At 44.0% G+C, this 21,790-nt stretch overlaps 1 protein-coding gene across 8 annotated transcripts in view; it reads right to left on the reverse strand.

Annotated features, from left to right (window-relative positions):
• Window positions 1–21,790, reverse strand: part of RAD51B (RAD51 paralog B) — a 675,478-nt gene that overhangs the window by 104,942 nt on the left and 548,746 nt on the right. For 5 of the 8 annotated variants that reach the window (XM_032875118.1, XM_032875115.1, XM_032875116.1 and 2 more), the window contains exon 10: window positions 13,871–13,949. In XM_032875118.1, coding sequence (XP_032731009.1) covers window positions 13,871–13,949 — 79 coding nt within the window. Of the gene's footprint in view, window positions 1–978; window positions 1,122–2,643; window positions 4,433–13,870; window positions 13,950–21,790 lie in introns of those variants that run through there. The other 3 variants (XM_032875119.1, XM_032875121.1, XM_032875120.1) reach the window with 3 other exon arrangements.

The raw sequence follows: 21,790 nt of genomic DNA on the forward strand, positions 1-21,790 counted from the left end.
ACTTGACTGAAAACACATGGAAACAGCCCACTCAGAGCAGGAATTCATTATTGGAAGAATAATAAGGGAAAGTTTTTTTTCCCCCCTCCTCTCCTCTCTCTCTCTCTCTCTGCTGGGAGAGCTGCTTTCTGGAAAAGTCACAGGGCTTAGAGGGAATTTGAATCATGTCTGGTAATAAGGGGAGGAATGGAGGAGAAAGGGCATGTTTCCAGAAGCCCTTTCGTACAAAGCATGATGGTTATGGGCAACTCAAAATTAGTTGTTCCATCTTAGATGTATTACTGAAATCAGGCCATGGCTCCCTTTAACCCCTTATCCTTTCCTATGGTTACTAGTGTCTGATAGCTCCAAGGGAAAAGTACCCAGAGTTAAGTGGTTTTCTGTGGCTATTCCTCTCTTTTAAAATGGTTGCTTATAGACTAAAAATGGGCTAAAAAAACTATTTGGTCTTCTTTCCCCAACACTAGCCCATAAGTCTTTGGTGTATACTGGGTGATCCAAGGAAAGGTATATGCAAGGGATGAGTGTGAAAGAAGGAGATATGTGCCAGCTCACTGGCTACAGCATTATGTGGCAGACATCACAAGTGCTCACTAATATCTAGTTCTCCTTCCCTTCCAAATACAGGGGAGGTTTGTGTTTCCCACCTCCTTGGAGCTGGGTGTGGATGCATGACTGCTTGGCCATGACAGCAGAAGTGATATGTGTCAATTCTTGGGGAAAGCACTTAATTGCCAGTGTACAGTCTTTCTCTCTCTTCCCCTACTGTGGCAGTTGTAGAAGTACATGATGATACTGAAATGGAATACCAAGTCGTCATATGGAGGACAGCATCCCGGGAGAGTCTCTCAGACACACAGACTTTAAGTCACCAAGATTTGGGGGCCTGTTTGTTTAGGCAGCAAAACCAAGTCCATCCTGATTTATGCCCAGTATTGATTGGTCTAATCTCTTCCCAGATCTCTTTGGAGTTTCTGGAGAACGTGGGCTCCATCTGAACACTGTGGTTACTGAAATTCAGAGAGGTTGACAATGTGCTTTCTCTCACAATTAGGATATTTTTTTGAGGATTGTGATGGGCTCCCTCCTTCCATTTGAGCAAAAGAGGCCTCTGTTGAATTCTGTAGTAGAATAAAGAAAACACGTTCATAGCCCTAGGACGAAAGTGATGGTGACAATATTGAAACCAAAGCTCAAAAAAAAAAAAAAAAAAAAAGACACTCCCAAGGGGATCTAAGATCACACTTTTAAGGTCAGAATCTGATATTTTGTACTTGCTCTTGCCTTCATTCCCCATTTCCTCCTTACCTAATCCCCATTTTCCATCTCCAGAGTTCTCATTTGGCTCTCCCAGTTTTGCCAGATCATCTTTTAAATCCTGTCCCTGAGGGGCGCCTGGGTGGCACTGTGGGTTAAAGCCTCTGCCTTTGGCTCAGGTCATGATCTCAGGGTCCTGGGATCGAGCCCCACATTGGGCTCTCTGCTCAGCAGGGAGCCTGCTTCCCCCCCCCACCTACTTGTGATCTCTGTCTGTCAAATAAATACATTTTAAAAATTAAATTAAAAAAAAAATCCTGTCCCTAAGCAGTAACCTTGCTTACAACATACAAGACCCAATGCATAGGAGTCAGCACTTCTGGGTTAGTCCAGAAATGTTTACTCTGTGGGCTGACAGGGACCACTTCTGAATCCTCACTAGGATTGCTGCACATCGACAGAGTAGCTCGGAGGTCAGCACAATTAGGGAAACAAATTTGGACTTTGACATGTAAATGTATATGTACACACACAGATAGAAAAAAAAAATCAGTGAGTAGCATCCAAGGTCAATACAAGATACCTCACTACCTCTCATGAGAGGTACCAGATTGGCCGCTTCTCAGCTCATGAAAACCACCTGTGTCTTCTTTCTTGTGAACGTTTCCTGGGGCAACTTTCCTGAGCACGTCTCCTAATCTTTCATCATGGTGGAAAGGGAAGGAAGTAGTAATGGGTCTCTACTAAATTCTCAGCACGCTGCGCAGGTTTTCTGCAGCCTCTCCTCCCAGGGGAAGATCAAACCATTGGTGTTGCTGTTGGTGATTCTTCGGAAAATACTCACGGAGTTCCTATTCTGTGCACAGTACGGCACTGAGTACTTTAGTGAACTGAAGATGACAAGAAGTTGTCACAGATGTGAACAGAAGTACTACATGGGTGAGGGGTGAGAGAGGAAGAAGCATGACTGAGTGGGTTCGAATCCACCTTCCGTCACTTTCTAGCAAGAGAGTGAACTTTTGCCTCATTCCTCATCTGCGCGGGAGGAATGATATGAAGTCCTACTTTGTGAGATTGTTAGGATCAGGTAAGCTTATGCATATATAGTGCGTGTCAGACATGCAGCAACACTTAATAAATACTGGCAAGATGCAAAAATGGCACGTAGGTCCTGTCCTGGCAGCGTGGTGTGCGGTGAAAAGCCCTGTTGAAACTTGGAGCGGGAGAGCGTGGGACTGATTCGTCAGTCACTGGGTGTAGAGCACCATCTTAGGGTTTCCTGGGGTCCAAAAAATAGGCTCAAGGAGGAAGACATCTAATCCTTGCCATTTGGGATGGTTAGACAACTTCCTCGTACCTCTCTCAGACACTGCTGAGTGCCCTGTTTTAATGTGTGAACTGTTGAGCTTTTCTGTCCTGGTGGGCAGCGAAAGCGGAGAGAGACCGAATTAAGAGTTACAGAGAATAAAACATCTTTCGCAACTTCTCAAATAGTCCCTCGATGTTTGTAATTAGTCAATTCATGTAGTAAGAACTCATAGGAAATGTACATTTAATCAGCCGCAAAAACTCGGCTTGGTTTTCACAAATGTTCTATTGAAGACCACAAGTTCCCAAAATGCATCTCGCTTCAAGGGAGACAAATGACCACAGTCTGGAAAGTCTGCCTCCCCGACCTCTTCCAGGTCTACCAAAACCCTCCCTGCCTTCCAATGCCCAGCACATGGTTTGCTCTCCAGGAATACCTTCCCTGATTCGCTCCAGCTGGATAAAATGTTCCTAGTCTTGCCCTTGCAGTGTGCGGCTTGGATGAACATCTATCATATCATTTTATTTTATTCTGTTTTACATTATAGTTAGTGGTATATGGTCTTTTCCATTTCTCACAATATAGTTCTTGAGGACGGGACACATATCCCGTTCTTGTGAGCTGCACCGCAGCATCTGGTTGAGGGCTCAACAAATACTGAGTTATTAAAACACTGAGTCATTCACTCACTCTTCACTAATCCGTACCTACTTTGTGCACAGCGTTCTGCGGGGCACTGATGGGAAACACGAGCTAGGGTAAGACCTGACAGTAGCCTCCAAAGCATTTAAAAACCTCTGGAGGGGGAGCGGCTCCAAAGCGATTCTAGAGAGGACAGCTTGGGGGACACTAACAACTTGGGTTAGAGAGGTCCCCCATACCAAAGGCCGGGAAGATCTGATGCCTGCCTTTGAAGGAGCTGAAGCCCCCAGGCCTTGCACTGAACCCAGTCTTGAGGCTTTGGTTGGAAACTTCATGGCAGTAGGAGGGTGTCGGCTGGGTGTTCTGCTGGAAACAACTAAATTACCCTATGGGTCACCAGTTGGTTTATTTGCTAATTGACTGGCCCAGCTTTGGGCTTTAAATCTAAAGAAATCATTTCATCCTTTATTAAATACTGCATGAATCTCACTCTTTGTCCTGCAGGGGCTGTACACAATATACTAGTGAAACTTGAATTTACACCACAATAGTCATGCCACTAATGACCTTCCAAATGCCACTAATACCAGACATGTCCTGCTTCTCAGTTGGATCCGAACCTGTCAGCGAATTCTGAGCCCATCGACCTCCCTCTGACACAAGAGCAGACCTCCACACCCATGCCCGCCCCCAGCCTCCCCATCTTTCCATGATTTAATTTCTGAATCAGTAACTCTTTGGAGACCCCAATTCCTTTACACCCACTCTCTTTATATGGTGGACAATACTTTATTCGGAAATGTTCCCTCCTGTAATTACAAATCCTGTTAGTCATCCTCCTCCTCTCCCCAGGGGGATTGTGGGCTTTAATTAATTAACGTGGCTGAACCGCTTTGAGGTGCCTGGTTGAAAGGTGCTATGTAAGTGCAAATTATTATTATTATGGCTGTTGACATCCAATGGCGGCAAAGCCTTCAGCCCCATGCATCTACAGACCTGAACAAAGGCTTCTTCATCCTCACCTTCCCTGCTATGTCTGAGATGGCTGGCTCAATGGTATGGAGGCAAATCTGTTACCATCTCAACATCAATCAACTAATTAATCCCCATTATGTTGGCTTCCGTTTCCTTCTTCCAAGCAGCACCATCCTGTTTCATTTCACAAATCGTGTGCCCAGCAGCTCTAGACAACGGTCATAGTGTGTCCCTGTGGCCTCTGTTGGCCTAAAGGAGTTTAAAAAAAAAAAAAGGGAGAGAAAATATGTTTGGAAAAAAAGAAGTGTTACCATGAAATACACTAACCTCTCACTAATAGTCTAAATAAAACTTTCCTTCCAGCTGTAGTCCCCTTACATACATGCATACCTTCCTGTTACCTAGGGAGCCAACAGCCTCAGAAAGCAGAGACCCCCAGAAACACAGCTTAGGTGTGGGGTAAATTCTCGCAGTCATGGCTTGACTGCTGAGAGCTGCAGACAAAAGCCTTTTCCGGGCTGGGTGGGAAGAGGTCATCCAGAGAAGTGGGAGCCCCTCTTTGGCTTCCTCCACTAGCTCCAGGTTTCCCCTGAGAAAGCCAGCTGCCATCTGTAGCCAGGAAGTCCTCACAAAGACAGGGGACCATGATTTAGATGTTTTGTGCTGCACCTAGCAAACCTCGGCCCTTAACAAATGCCCAGTACTTCCACTGTGATGGTAGCCATTGAAAGCAGCCCTGTGGGGGAGACGTGGCCTCTTGAAGGGACGCTGCTGACCAAAATGCTCCTTACAAGGTTGTGCCTCAGACCCTTTGTTAGCATGGACGTGGGCAAGCCTCAGGGGGTCATGTCTTCATCTGCCTCCATTTATCCTCCCTATTGAAGGGCTCCTTCAGGACATCGGTCAGTCTCTGTGGGAAGTGATTTGGAGGGCAACAAAAGAACTTGGGCCCTTTGGGGGGCCTTCAGAATTCAGTAAACATCTGGACACGGAAGGCCAGGTTCTCAAGCAGTCTAGCTGGGTACATGTCAAAAGAGAAAAAGCTGTGTGTGTAGTGCAAGCTCTTAGTTCTGTGGTGACATTTGTGGGAGAAAAACATAGCCACCCCAGTAGGTAGATAGGAAGATTTTTCAAAAGCTCCTCTATTTGTCAGTTTTTGTGAGGGCAGAGTACTGTTTGTCAGCTCTTGGGGCATGTGCGAGGAAGTAGAAGTTTCGAATGGCTGGGGAGCAGCACGTGATGGATGTTCCGATTCTCAGTGCACGATGAATAACCCGTGGTTGCACAAGCCTATCCTGGGAGTTGTTGTTAAGCATTTCTGTTATCCCTGAGGTTTGGAAAACACTTTCTAGTCAAGGTGACTTGTTACATTCTCATCAAAAGCACATTTTAATTGACCAAAAAATGAAGTACTGAGGCTAAGGGATTTACATTTCATCACATGGTGAAATTCAGGATCTGAACTCTTGACTCTCAACATTCCCTTTATTATTGAATCAATCCATTAGAACACATTAGTCAGCATGATTCAACACTAGTCACATGGCACTAATCAGCATTCCCCAGGGTTCCCAAATCTATCCTCAAACAGGGGAAGAAACTGGCCTCTATCAAGAGACAATGGAATGCCATTTTCATCGGTATTCAGGGGCTGACGTCCAATTCAATCCCCCTGCCCCCATCCCCTACTCTCAGGAACCTTCCTCAGTCATCCATTTGGATTGATTCTATTTCCTTTATCCATATAACATTATTTGAACCTCAATAATAGGTGTCACAGTTTGCCTTTGATTAAACTTATTTTGTTTTTGAGCTAGTTAGATTTTGAGTTAAGAGAGAAGGACCATTCCAGCCCCCCCACCCCCACCCCCCGGCCCAGGCTTACATCCCCTGAGCACTGTGGTTTACAAACAATGACACCTCAACAAATACCCACTGAACTGAACTCACTGAAATGGAGCTTAAGTCATATTCCAGAAAGAACACCAAGTCCTTTTGGAAGAAGTAATCAAAGAAAATCAACAACCTGAATTGATTTAACATCTTTTAGTATCGTTATCTGGGCATTTTCACAAATGCAAATTGTTAGCTCTGCAAAGATAGCCAAATGGCTTTCAGGTGCTAAAAGAGTGTGGACCCAGTCTAACTATAGTCCAGGCCTTGGAATAAAGTTTTTTTCTATAACCTTATTCCAACTGACATTTTGTTCCATGTGTAAAAAAAATGTGGAGACAGCAAAAAACATTTTTTTGGGGAAAACGTGTTTAGTCTATGACTTTGGACCCAAATTCATACCCAGCTTTGTGCTATAAGCACAAGTAGCTCTTGTTCAAGCATCTTTCTTGCATAGTATATAATATCAAAACACATACTAAAGTTTCTGCTTGTGAGAGATTCTGTTATAGGTGCGGGACCAAGATTTTTGGTGTTGATCCTTGGTGGCGTTACTGATTGTGATACCCTACTTCTCTGCTCTGGATTCTCCAAAGAGGGTCCTGATAGTATTTTTAACACACAATATTTACAACACAATATTTATGTTGCATTTCAACATTATGCTATAAGCCCAACCCTAGGGTCTGTACTATTGCACCCTGGGGTCTAATCTCTGCAGCTGGGCTCCTCTGAAAAGGATGTATCCCTGAATGTTCATCCCCCCTTCTCTCTCATGGTAAAAGAACTCCCAAAATTTAGCTGGGAATATGGACACCCAGATAAACAACTGCATTTCTCAGTCTTTCTTTCCATACATCTACAGATTGGCCAACATGATATAAGCAGAAATAATGTGTGTAACTTCCAATTAATATCCCTAAAAGAAGGAGGATGCCCTTTCTTCTCACCATCATTCTCTACTCCATACAAATTCTGCTACATATTCTGGATGGAGGTCATGATGCTGAGCCATTGTGGACTATGATAACAAGGGCAACATCCTAGGTGTGATGGGGCAACAAGCTAAGAGCCTGGGTCCTTAGACAAACATGTGGGATGAGCTGCTGTTTCTAACTCTGGACTGTATTCCTCTGTAATGCTATGTGAGGAAGCAGTAAATCTCTACTCTGTATTCCACTGTTAACTCAGATTGTGATTCCATCCAGCTGAACTTACAACCCAACTCAAGAACTTCTTTGAGGGATTGCTTACATTAGTGTGACTGATCCATCTTAGCTTAGGGTCCAGGACAGGACTGGAGTATTCCTAACAGAGGCTCATGAAATCTGAGAGGTAAGTTACCAGAGGGGCTTCTGTGATGGAAGATGAGAGGCCAAACCCATTTCTGCTTTAGTAAAATCTTAGGAGTTCTAAGTACCTAAAAAGGGCTACAAACATAATTTGGAGGCAGTGAACACCACTTTGCCTTTCTGGAACTCAGTCTGCTGACCTGAAAATAAGGGTGATGGACAAAACTAAAATCTCTCATTCTTAGAAGTGTATATAGCTATCTTTGGGAGGAATTAAGGTAATTTTTGTCAACCAATCATAAGTATATGCATAAAGCACATGTGTTGTGCAGAAGATCCCTCTAGAAACTATGGAAGGATTATACCCCAATGGCAGAGATAAGAGGCATCCATAAAGAATACAAAGAAGACTGACCATGGAAACATGACAACAAACTCAGAATTACACACAGCTGTGTAGAAATGGTCCACTACAACCAGAGGAAGTTTAAGTTGGTAAACATCCTTGGAAAGCAACTTGGGAATATATGGAAAGATTAGAACATGCATCCCTCTGACCAGTCGTCCCACTTTTTCTATATACCAGAAAAATACTCACACCAGCCTACCAAGTGGCATGTGCAACAGAATTCACTAAGTTAACAAATGATTGAAATTTCCATCAATGGGGGAATGGATAATGTGGTTCATTCATACAATGAACATGGATGCCTCATTAAAGTGAAAGAACGTCGTCTATGTGTATCAGAGTGGATAAATTGCAAAAACACAACATGAAGTAACAAAAGCGAGTTGTGGAATGATGTGTACAATACACCATTTATGCAAACTTGGAATACACTCAAAACAAATCATTATATTATGTGTGGATTCACATACATGTAGAAAAGTTCTTCAGCATGAGGAGAGGATGTATATCAAATCCAGGAGAGTTTTTACTTTTGTGGAAGAGTGCAAGGCAGGGAAGGGATGGACTGGGAGTTTTTTGTTTTTTTTTTTGTCAAATTTCATTCCTATAATAATAAAAAAAAATCTGAAGCAAATGTAACAAAATTTGAACATTTGCTAATTCTGGGTGTTCAAGTCATGGGTTTTATCAGTTTCTGTGCTGTTCTGTATTTAATTTTTTTTTTCCACACTGAAAACAAAATCTCTCTTTGAAACTAATAGCCAGAGTAAAAGAAGTAAACAAAGCAGAGGGCTGGTGTGAGGAGATGTCATGGAGAGAGGGAATGTGAAGTAAATGTCAAAAAGGGGGAGAGAACTGGCAGAGGGGCATCCTTCCTCATCTTCCCTGGGAAGCTCCTCCCTGAGAGGTAGGCAGGAGCCACAGAGGACAATGCCTTGGCCTGCCCCAGCTTTCTGAGGCTGCAGGGGCACCTGGCACCTGGCTGCAGGGGCACCTGACAACGTGACAGACCTGTTCTGCCCTCTTCTCTGTGACCTCTGGGAGAGGAGCTCACTTTCTCTGCTCCACTGAATCCCAGGGCTCTCTGCCCAGGCTCCCACAGGAATGTCAGGCTATGCCAGGTGTGTGGGTTGTATTGATCAAGCAGACCTCCATCCCTGGATGGAAATGGATCAAAAACCTTCTGGGTCACTTTGAGTCCACCAGGCAGAAAACATTTAGATGGGTTACTAATTCCAACTGAAATCTGATGAACTTAGATGGCGGTATTTGGGGGCAAAGAATTTTTCAATAAGTCACCCAGTTGGCTCAGTGACTCAGAAAATGGGGTGGAAGAATTTAACCCAACTTTGTGACAAGAGAACAAATAGAGGAGACTGATGCCTCTCCCAATGAGCTTCAAAAGGTGCTCAAACAACCATTTTTGATTTTACAAGAAAGATGAGGTGGATAGCTGTCCAGCTCTTAAGAACAATCATTGTTTCCTTGTTTTCTGGTTTCTTCCGAGTCCCTATGTTAGATGATTGGAAAAACAGGAAACTAGCTTCATCTGCAGAGTCTTCTCTGGACACTTCTCAGGGTGCCCTGGGCTCCCCTGAGCTTCCCCAACCCCGTCCCAAGGTTTACGCTGCTCATTTAGCCTTGAACTAGCAGAGGACAGCACCCAAATCAAAATGCAACCTGTCATATCTAATTTTAATTTTTTTAAAAAACAACATTAAAAACCACCACTCTACCCTACCAAGAAACTAAGCCATTATCTTCTGTCCTTAACAACCTGGCTTTTGTTCTTCAAATGCTGCCTAGATACCCAGGGCGATGGAGAGAGTAGGGGAAAGGAAGGTGATTAAGGAGGAGCATCTGCTGACTCTCCCTGGCCAGCCCCGCTTCCTCACCAAGTCAACCGGCCTCCACTGCCATGAGGCCAGGATGAAGACCAGGCCCGCTCTGGGAGAGCCTGGCCTTGGGTTTTCCAGAGGCCTCCCACAGCATCAGCAACACGACCTGGCTGTTTTCAATTACACAATCTTAATCTTTATTTCTGGCCTGGACACAGAGGTCCAGAGGTCCCAGCTGTATTCTGCCGGGCACAACATTTGGGGCTTGTTGGGGGAAACAAAGAACGTGACCAGAGCAGAATGTGGGTCAAGTTGGAGTTCACTGTAAATGCTCCCTTCCTTTCTGCCGCCATGGGGTTTTGCGGGCCCACCCCATTAAGGCCGATTCCCAAAGCCAGCTCTGCTTTTCCCTCTCCCCTAGGTTCCCGCACCCCTTAGCCTCACTCTGAGCCAGCCAAACTCAGCTTTTCTACCCAGTGGGCACTGAGTCTTTCATGGGGGGAACTCTGGAGATAAAAGGAGAAAAGGATTTATGGGAGCCACCCCTGCACCCTCACATTTCCCACCTCAGTTGCACAGAAGGGCTGTCTCTCCCTCTGCCGGGACCTGGCCCCTCTCAGAGTCTGAACCATCAGGAAGCTGGTGGCTTCCACTCCTTTGGGGCCAAGTATTTCCAGGGTGTTGAGCCCAACCACCAGCCAGGACCTCAACAAGTGCAGGACAGACAAAGACGCAAACAGTACATCATTACCATGGAAATGGCCTGAGCTGGCGGTGCTGAAAATGCCGGGAGGGTGGGTTTTCTTTTACTTTTTCTTTTCTTTCTTTCTCTTTCTTTTCTTTTTTTTTTTTCTTTTAGCAAAGGGAGAATAGTTCCGCTTTCTATTTTACGACAACAATAGCACAGACCGGCTCCTTCAAGTATTTCAAAAAGCAGCCTGAGAAATCTCTAACCAGGCCCCTCCGTCTCTCTGGCCTGCGGATGTATTGTTCCTCCCATCCCAGGGAACAAAGGGGCAGGAAGGGTCTAAGGCCCCCAGTTGCTGGCTCTTCTTAGCGTCCTAATCCTTGAGAACTGGTGAGGGGAATGGCCTGTGGAGCCGGGAAATCGAATTTTGGCCTCACCTTTTATTCCCACCCTCTGCTTATACACACGGGAGCACTTCAGGTATTATAACCTTCTGGTCAGCAGGCCCATAGGAATCTTGGACTTGCTAAGGGGATAAAAGGCACTGAGGGATCATTCCCACATTCACTAACCCCCTGAAAAAAGGGAAACCTGTAGGAATTGTTTCTTCCCACCACTCTAGGCTGGCTCCATTACAAAGACTGACTGTCCAGCCCCAAGGGGCTGGGCTGGCAGTCTCTTTTTTTATTGGTATCGAAGGAGCTGCCCTCACCCTTCCAGCCCTTCCCCTCTCTGACTCTCTGCCCCTCAGACAGGGATTGCATTGCCTGCCCCCCTCCCTCAATTCCCTAGCAGTAGGTACCAACCAACCTCCATACCAACTTGGGGCTATGGTGCCAGAGCAACCCCCTACACAAGGAAAGCCTCTTGGCCTTGGCTGCTTGTTATCTTTCCAAGGTTACCACCCAGGAATCAAAGGTTTCTTTGCATTACACCTGGGGAATTCGTGCAGGTGAGTTTTTTTGTTTGTTTGTTTTGTTTTGCTTTGTTTTTTTAAGCTTAGTCATCTGGTAAGAGTGCAGGGGTGGGGGGATAAGCTTTTACATTCTGGTGTGTGGAGATCTCCAGGTACAACTCTCCTGAGCTAAGTGACGAGAAGTATGACATCGCCTAGGAGAATCAGATAAGCTGAAGGGTTAAGGCCTTTAGAGGTCACCTACAGTCCAAGTAAGAACACTTTGCACTGCATATACACAAACTCATAACGCACACACACAGTCACACAAGGGACATTTCATGGAATAGTGCAATACGTGTGACGTCATCTGCTATTTTCTATTGTCTTCTATTTCATTTTTAAAAATTCTGGTTGTGACTCATGAATTTCATTTCATGCCCACCAATGGGTTGCAACACAGTTTGCAAAGTGCTGGATCAAGGTTGACCTTGTCATTTTCATGCTGACAAAACTAGGCGGACAGAGATTTTTCTCAAGATCACACCAGAGCTTGGAACAGAAATCCACGGGGTCTCTCGACTAAAGGAGGGATCTCCATTTCTCTCAGGCTCAGAGGTCCTTTTTGTTTTCCCAAAGTCTTAGGAGCACAAGGCTATTGGGGAGGGAGAGCCCAGAGGTCTGTATTCGTGGCATTCCTGCTAGGGGCTGAAAGGTTCCACTGCCTCAGAAAACCTTACAGTGGGAAGGGTAGCTGGGGCAGTGCGGTTGAGAAAAAGCTTCCAGGTGAGGCACTGTGGCCTCCCAGACATTTTTTTATTTCCTGGTTGGGGTTCCTGCATCATCAGACACTTTCCTGAATTTCTCGTTCCTGGACACACAGCTATAGGGCAGCCTCCTTTAGTAATCCACCTTCTTTGTTTTCTGGCTTTTTCTGATAATCTTTGCAGGTATTTAACCTCTACCAATTCATTTTATTTCTAGCCTCCACTTTCTCACTGTAATTCCTATTTCCTGTCCAAATCACGATCTTACCAATGAGTGTCAGAGAGGCAACTCTGTGAAATTTGTGCTCACAAATACTATCCAAAAAGTTATCCAGATTAGGTCAGGCTTAGAAATGCTGTTTACCAAAAGGCCCAGTGATCAAGATAGAGGCAGTGTATCAAGGCTCTCAGTACAAGCCATCTGGGCAAAACTGCTTCTTTGCTTCCTGAAATTGCCTTGTAATCTTCCGTAGAATTTCTTAAAATCTCCATCTAAATTTGCTACTTAGTCGATTGCTAATCTTTTAGAAAAGCCTCTGAAAATGAAGAGCCAAAAGCCACAGTGTGTCCTGGGTAAATAAAGTTCAGCTTTCTGATGGCTTATTAGTTATACACCCTTAGAGAGTATGTAACAAAGGGGCCTGCTGTTTGCTTTGCTTAATCTGGTCTTAAAATCTCTGCTTCTTTGTCAGAAAACAATATTTGCAATTGTAAAAAAAATATTTACCAAGGAACTTGGATAGCATAAGTCAAAGGCTAAGAGCCAAAGGTCAGTAGTTCTTACCCCAAGTTTCCCTGGACCTGAGTCCCTGCTGTGGGGCTCAGCTGCACCAAACAAACAAGCTGCTTTCCGGGTTCATTAAGAAGCGGAGGTTTTAGAAGGGGAAGGAAAGGGAAGGCTGCAGCCTACTCCTCAGCCCACAGCATGAACCCTCTGGCCTGCCCCACAAAATTCCTGCTACATCTTTGCAGTGCAATGTGTCTTCATGGGAATATTGTAAGGACTCGCCCTGTTTCAAAAACCTGGGGAAAGTACTCAACTTACAAAATCCTAAAGGGCAGCTATTCCTCTCATCACAGCAATGCCAGCATGCTCCCCTGGGGTTCGGGCCAGATGTTCACGGTGCATTCTGTGGGGAGGGCCCCCTGCCTGACAGTGGGGGACAGATGTGCATCCGAGCCCTTTGGTGTAGACTGTTTTCAACCTAGAAAGCAGCTTTGGACATCTGGCCCTGTGCGCTCAGTTTGGTGGTGTCTGAATTTGCCTCTCATGTCATTATTTTCTGCAATCTCCAGAAGATCCAGCATCGGGAACCACCCAATAGATCAGTGAGTTCCAGGTTGTGGCCGGGGGACACTCTACCAAGAGTCAGAACTCCACTTCTTCTGAGTCCCAGGCCCATGCCACCAGAGCAGGTCAGCAGGGCCTGGCCCCCAGTTGGGACTAGGGTAAAGAGACCAGAAATGGAGTAACCAGAAAGAGGCCAAGGAAGAAGTGCTCGCGGAGCCATGACTAAGAACCCCACAGGCAGCCAGACCCGATGGTTTTTCAGGTCCTCCACACTGGTGTTAGAGGCCTACCGCCTGCTTCCTTACTCCAGAGGATCTGCGAAGAGGTCTTGGGGTTGGCAGCTCCTAGAGGGGTGCTTTAACCCTCTCATTCTTTGTCGCACTCTGTCAGGAAATTCTGCAGTTCTCCCCCAGCCCTACCTCTACCCTCGGTTAAGTTCTTGTTACAATTGCCAATCTCTTTTATCTCGTTAGGATAAATATCATTGGCAAATTCATCTTGACCTTTGATTCTGTCCTGAAGTAGTTTCTATCAGGAGCATAGTAATTATCACCAGCGATAGGCAGTCCTGAGCATAATCAGCTTAAAGAAATGGCTTAATCCAAGGATCTTACCTTGAAGAACCAGGCCTTCCTTCTCGATGGTGTAGGCAAATGAGGTGAAGGGAGCCAGAGGGGACTTGGCGATGAGAATCTGCACATAAAGCATATTTTCTCAGGGTTAGTCAAAGGGGATATCGGAGATAAACCTCTATTCCCTCCCCTTCCCATTTTAAGACTAGGTGGGAACATGTGACTACAAGCCATAAAGTTTATTTTAAAAAATTATTTAAGAACCAAATGAGTGTTATTCCTTCAATTAGTTGGTCATTTTGGAAAGCTATACATTGATCCCAACTATTCTGCCACTGAACGTCATATTCTTGAGCCGGTTCTTCTAGAAATGTCTCATTATTTTTAAGTCACATGCTTAAACAGTTACCTTTCTGCCCAAAGATAAACCTAGACTGATTTGCTAATCTTATTCATAAATTTAGGTATTTTGCTAAAAAGAAATTCAAAGCTACCCTCAAAGATTAACCCTCATTATAAATATTCAAAACAACTCCATAAAAGCAAAGCTATGATCATTTGCTTTGTTGGCCCCAACTCTTCACCAAGTCTGTATTCATACTGTTTGCCACGTGACCACATTTCCTCTTACTTAAGGTGTGGCTGTTTCCCACGGTCCTGGACCATGGTTTTGGCCATGTAACTGGCTCTCCTAATAGGTTCTTTGCCTAGGCTTCAAGAAACCTCCCATATCTTCACTTGCTCATATGCTTCCGCTGCCAGAGAAAAACCTGTCCACGTTAACCTGCTCTCTCAGAAGGAGGCTGAGAGACACCTGGAGCAGTGCTGGCCAGCCAGGCGCAGTCTAAAGAGCGGACCTCCAGAAGACCCACGTAACCATTAGTTAAATGCTTATTACTGTATGCCTCTGAGACTTTGGTGTGGTTGTCATGAACCATCATTGCAGCGATAGTTGACTGATACACCAGCCAACACAAAATATCAAAAATATTTTGAGCAGTGGCATTCTCCTAACAAAATACCTATTTTAGAAGGTATAGTCGGGCACCTGGGTGGCTCAATTGGTTGGGCAACTGCCTTTGGCTCAGGTCATGATCCTGGAATCCCGGAATCGAGTCCCACATGCGGCTCCCAGCTCCACAGGGAGTCTGCTTCTCCCTCTGACCTTCTCTCCTCTCATGCTCTCTCTCACTCTACCTCACATAAATAAATAAAATCTTTAAAAAAAAAAAAGAAAAGAAAGGGGATAGTCATTTGGTCATTAAAAAAATGATTACCAACTATTACCATCCTTCATATGGTTCCACAGAACCACAGAACTGGCGGATTATTTTATTATAACAGTTCTCTTGAAGGAGGAGGAAAATCAGTTTCCTGCTTTACAAAGTAACATCATCAAAGATAGTGACAGTTTAGCACACAGCCACTTAGGTAATCAGGGGGCAAGAGAGAAGGAAGAAGTACTTTCAAATAACCAAAAGGCTTACATGTAATATCTCAATTTATCACAGTTCAACAAACATTTACTGACTATCAACTGTGAGAAATGGTGGTATAATGTGGTGGAAAGATCACGGGTTGTAGTCATAGAGTTTGAATCTTGGCTCTTCCACTAATCAGCTTGGTGCCTATGGCAAGGCCCTCATAGCCACTCTCCCTTCTTTTTATTTTTTTTTTTAAATTTTTTTAAAGATTTTATTTATTTATTTGAGAGGGACGGTGAGAGAGAGCATGAGCAAGGAGAAGGTCAGAGAGAGAAGCAGACTCCCCGTGGGCTGGGAGCCCGATGCGGGACTCGATCCCAGGACTCCAGGATCATGACCTGAGCCGAAGGCAGTCGTCCAACCAACTGAGCCACCCAGGCGTCCCTCCTTTCTTCTTTTTAGTTAATTAACTCCCCAGGTTTCAATATATCTTTGCCTCTTTTGCAACTGGGTGTGGCCATGTGATCACGCTTTAACTAATAGACCATGAGTATAAGTGATAGGTAGCACTTCCAATATTTTGAAAACTTACGCTTTCATTAAATAATTATGTGCTCTCCACTTTCCCTCTTCCCAAGGGCAGGCAGGGACCAGCTTCTACCCCATGGAGGTGGACATCCTGGGAGATGATGAACCACATGGGAGAAGCATCTGTGCTTCCCACCTGGGGTCACCTGTCCTCTCAAGATAGAGCCACTTGTCTGAATCGCTGAATTCCCAATGTTTTTGCTACTATGGTATACATAGCCTGAATTCTAACCAATACTCTGACTCTGCACAACCTAATCTTTTGGATTCTCCATTTTCTGGGGATGACAACACCTACCTAAATGGGATTATCGTGAGGATTAAATTAAATACATAAAACTCCTGTCACGGGGTCAAACTAACAAAAACATTTCTAAACAACTCATTGCGGATGTTTCCCAAGTGCTTCCCATGATTTTCACTCATCAAAAACAAAAATACTTTACTTTTACCAGAAGGATTCAACTCAAGTTAAATCTCAATAATTTTTACTATCGTTCCAAAGTTCTCTAGATAAACTTGCTCGTCATCCTCAGAACCAATGAATAGATGGTATAGGTGGGCATTTGCATCTTCATGTCAAAAACATCTCCCCTGAAAATTAGACGGAACCTTTCTGACAGAGATAGTTTAGGGATGGTTCAATGTGAACTTTACAGATACAATGTGAACTCCTACCCCTTGGTAGGAGAATGGCATAACAGAAGAGAGGCTAGTGCTTCTTGAACTTCAATGTGAGTGTGAATCACCTACAGGTTCCTGTTGACATGCAGTATCTCATTCAATAGGTTTTGAGTGGTGCCTGAGAATCTGCATTTCTAGCGAGCTCCTGGGAGATGCTGATGTTGTGCTCCATAGACACATTTTGAGCATCTGGTTTCCAGGAAATTAGCCTGACTGAAGAATCTAAGACGAAGAAGCCAGAGACAGGAGTCCTGGAGCCAATTAGAAAGCTACTGTGATAACTCAGGGATGAGATGACAAGGGCCTCAACCACAGCTGTGTCACAAAAAATGGGAAAAAAGGAAATGGAGAAAAGAAATATAAACCCTTTAGATCAAAGAGCAATAGAAATAAGCTAAACATATCCAAAACCTCAGATCTTTACTATCTGCATGAAGCAACTGTACATGAAACTGAAAGGCTATAAATAAATCATAATCAATAAAGTAGCATACTATGTTTTTGAAAATTATATTACCATTTTTATTGGATAGACTGCAAAATCCAGGACTCAGGAAAACAAAGGATGTGATATTCCAGTGCAACATAACAAATGGGATCTAAGCCTAAGCCTCCAGCTCGGTGGTGCTACCTCCATCACTTGAATGCTTCTGCTCCCAGCGAGCACATGCTCACCAGAAGGGACCTCACACAGGGAAGGAGCTCTCTTCCAGGGAATCACAGGGTTTGGGCAGGTCATTGATTAATGTCCTGTTCTTCCCGTGCAAGGTTTAAAATGGATAATCAAGAGGATGATTTATATGCAGTTAGAAAGAGGAAGTGATCAGTTATGTCAGATGAATCCCACTTCCTTGTTTTGGAAAGAACTTCCAGATTAATAGAGGAGAGAGCTACCAACAACATGTAGTACCTAATTTTCAGCAAAAAAAAAAAAAAAAAAAAGTAACAAATTCTCAATATCCTTCTGAATAAAGTGAAGACGGTTGGGCTGGATGCTAATATCATTAAGAGGATTTGTAAGTGACAAGAAGATGGAGAGCAACCTCTCATAGAATGTACTAGATTCTAGCCTTCGTCTTGTCAATGTTCAACATTCTTACTGACCCGGATAAGGACATTAATGTATTCAACCACATCCATACAACAAACATGGGATCCACCAGGAAACAGAACTGACAAAAATTGCTACCATAATGCAGCTTATAGCCTAAAGGAAGAAAAAGATAATAAACAAAATGAATAGATAGAATATGTGGCATATTAGATCATTATACATGCTGTGGAGTGGGAAAAAAAAAGCAGAGAAAGAATATAGGTCAATTTTAAATAGAGTACTGAGAGACGACTTTACTAAAAAAGATGGCATTTGGACTTGTGGATCATGTAATTAAACCCATTGATGGGATGCTGAATATGGTAACAGAAGACAGAAAGTTTAGGGGTGCCTGGGTGGCCCAGTGGGTTAAGCATCTGCCTTTGGCTCAGGTCCTGATTCCAGGGTCTGGGATAGAGCCCTGTGTATTAACTGCTCTCCCTGTCCCTCTGTCTCACCTCCCCCACAGCCACCGCTCATGCTTGTATGCTCTCTCTCTCTCTCTCTCAAGTAAATAAATTAAGTTTAAAAAAAAAAGTTGTTCTATTGGATTAGATAATCATAAGATCAAAACAAATCTCAGTTTAGTTAAAAGGTTGGAGCAAATATTTAAGAATGAAATTTTATCAAAACATATGTAAGGCCTTGTCCTTGAGGACAGAAGACCCACTCCTGGTTGCAGAATGGGGGACATGAGATTCAGAATTCAGAAAATGGATTAGGAATGCTAGTTAACTATAGTTCAGTGTGAGTTGGTTGTGCGATGTGGTTCACAAAAATCTAGCGCGGTCTCAGGTTGTATCATCCGGAACAAGAGAAGTGGTGGTCCTTTTCTTCTCATTCAGCAAACCATACTGGGTGCAATATGTTTGGACTGGAGCCTAAATTCCAAAGGGGAAACCGACAAATAAGGGAACAACTGGAGGAGAACCATCAAGTGGTTAAACACACAAAGCAAGCCATGACCACAAACACTTCAACGCAAACATGATGTTAAGAGGTCTGGAGTGAAGGTGTATATTGCTTTTATTTATGGGTTTTCTTTCTTTTTTTCCATACGAGTTTTCTGATCTGAAGATTCTGTAGTGTTACATGGTAGAGAGGGGGAGTGTAAATCGCTTTCAAGCCTAACAGATTTCGGAAAAAAAGTGATGCTTGCCAAAAGTGAGTCTTCCCTTTTGAAGACTTGAATGAATATCCCATGCCCTTCTGCCTCTCTGCTTTTTCAAACTACAAATTACCCTTTTCTAAAGCAAACAACCCTCCGTGGTAGAGAATTTGGCCTGTTCTATTTCAGATATTCAGTCAGCCCATAAATTTGGGATGTTCTGATCACTGTCTGACTTGTGCTGTTGTCAAGTATCATCCCACTTTCTTCAATAATGACCTACGGGGAGGGTCTGGCTGCTTCGTAAAACTCTAGGGCCCTAGTGAAAAATTTTTATCATACTCAACCCTGTATGCAATGTGTGAAGTTGGTTTTAGAATCCTCTGAGGGTTCACAGAAATATGTAGTTGGGCAAGAATTAGTACAGACCTTGGGGATCAGAAAGCCCAGGGCCCCACAAGGCAGGTGTGTGATATTGTGAGCTATTATCCCCCCCTGCAAATAGCCAGATTGTTTTTTCTTGAATGTTTCCTTCATAGCAGACTAGTTCAGCTTTACACTCTAATGAATATATTTTCTCCTCTCTTCACCTATTCTTGCAAGGAAAGTGGTCATCAGTACTTTAAAATTCTTTGGAGGAACATTGAAAGTTCCTCCAAAGTCCCAAGTCCCACTACTATCTGGATGTAATTTCCATTACTCCCACCACCCACCCATCTATACACGTACTTATTCAACCCACAAACATTTACTGGGCACTTTCCTTTGTGCTAGGCACTGTTTTAGAGGCAGGGGATATAGCAGGGGGTGGGACAGACAAGGTCCTTGCTTTCATGGAGCTGACATTCTGGTGGCAGCACATAGACAATATAGGGAAGCCTTTAGGACTTTGGGCTTTTTTTCCCCGTTGATATTCTTCTATGAGTTCCTCATTCCTGAGCACTCATTCATTCATTCAATCTACTCATCAGTAAACATTTATTGTTGGGCCAAGCAGACTCAATTTGCAATGTGTGAATTTGCATTTTTTAAAGGACTGCTATCTATTTTGACCTCAATTTATTTCTTAGGTATATGTTCTGAATTCTCGATGGAATTGCAAAGATCAGGAGCATGTTCTTTGATCCCACAGCCATCCCTTTTATAGGGCCCAATCCAGTGCTATGTACAAAGTGGACAAATGATTGATGGGTATCTTCCTCACAGTTCTTTACTTTATCTGGGTGCTATATGTGTGAAGGTCTCTCCCAATTTTCAAGTGAAAACACAGAGACCTAGATATTCCAAATAAAACGTGGAAGGGGAAGTCAGCCCTTGGAGCTCACTAGCTTTCCCTTATAGATTCTATTCTCCTTCTTTTATGTCCTGTCAGGTGCCTATTTGGCTCTGAACAAATAAACTGTCAACTGATTCTCTTTAGCTCTAAGGTGACAGCTGATTTAAACCTTCCAGTGTTACCCCTTCTGGTGTTTGCATTTTAATATAAGACTCTTGAAGGAGCTGAAAGATCCATTACTCAATGAATCTAAAGTGGTAGAAAATCCTACAGGATTGGGGTGGGTGAGGGAGCCTTCCGGGGTTCCCACAGTAATGATGTTGGTGATGAGGTGATGGTGATGTTGATAAGAAAGCAACAACCCTTTGAGGTTGTTGGCTTATAAGTGCTGAAGTCAAGATTCCAGCCCAAGCCAGCTGGCTCTATAGTGCATACTTTTAACTACCATGATGGTAACCCCTAATCTGTCATGCATAGATCAATCTACTTCTCTGGGATAATACATCAAATGAGGCACAATATATAACAGCAAATAAGGGCACTTTTCCCCTGCAGCATGGATATTTCACAATTGAGGACAAAGAAGAGAACTGGATAGGGCATCCATGCAGGTTGCCTTGGATGTTCACAAGCTCCCACACTGGCAGTCTTGTTTCTTCCCTTCATTTCTGAATATCCAGATCCTACCTATTCCGTGAACCCCATACAAATGCCGCCTCTCCCAGAAAGCTTATGCCAATTTCTCCAGCCTGAGGTAATCTGTCTCTAATCCCATCACACTTCATCTACACCTCTCTAATAGTGCTTACTGCCTTCTCCACGGTTTCACAGTTAATGTCACCTGGACTCAATGCTATGTATTTGAAGGTGGAGAACATCAACATCATGGCTGCTTCTCCTAGTCCCACCAACCCCCAGTATGGTGCCAAATACATAATAGAAGCTCAATTATAAAATCCAACAATGGAGGAGTGAATAAATGCACAAACTGGTGACCCTCAGAAGCCCTGACTCATACGCACTTTGAGAATGTAGCAGGCACCTCTCTTCAGAGTTGGGAGACTTAGAAGATGCCATAGAAAGAGCAGCTTGCCCAATCACTGCCAAGATTCTCAGCTTGGGCAGGTCCAAAGTCAAGTCTTTGGTTTCAGCTTGCTATAGCATCACATGTTTTTCCTGGCCTGATCCCACTTCTAAGAGGCTCAGAAAGTGGAAACGGAGCCATAAAGCAGAAAGTGCTGGCCATAGGAACCTCAAGCCTCCCCCAGTATGGTGACACCTTCTAGGGATAGTGCCTGTGTCTTTCTGAAGTGTAGGTGTGATCATCCCTGCATCTGGAGAAACCCAGTCCTGGCCTTCTTCATGGGTGGTCAGGAAGGCTAGCGTGGAGCAGATGGCACAAAGATGTCAGAAACCTTGGGTATAGACCATCCTGGAGGCTGGCTTTTATAGAGTTCTGGTGCTGGCAGTTTACCTGAGTTCCTGCAATACAGCCCCAACTTTAGGAAAAAGTGAGTTTCGCCTTTATGGCCTAGAAAAGTAGACATGAATAAGCAGACATGTGCTGAGGATAATCTGGCACCAAATCTTCCACTTTCTCTTCTCTAATTCTTGTGCCAGGCAGGCTTCCTTGAACACTGCTAACGAATCCTTCCTCTCTTCTATTTCCTTCCCCTTCCCACACACTACCCCAAATCTCACACTGGTTGGGGGGTGAAGGGCAGAGTAAAACCAGCTGGCAGAGGAAAAGAATAAGCAGAAGAAATTCTTCCTGTCGGAGCAGGTGGGT

The sequence above is a fragment of the Lontra canadensis genome, unplaced genomic scaffold (assembly GCF_010015895.1).
Source record: "Lontra canadensis isolate GAN:19392208 unplaced genomic scaffold, GSC_riverotter_1.0 scaffold55, whole genome shotgun sequence".
NCBI lineage: Eukaryota > Metazoa > Chordata > Mammalia > Carnivora > Mustelidae > Lontra > Lontra canadensis.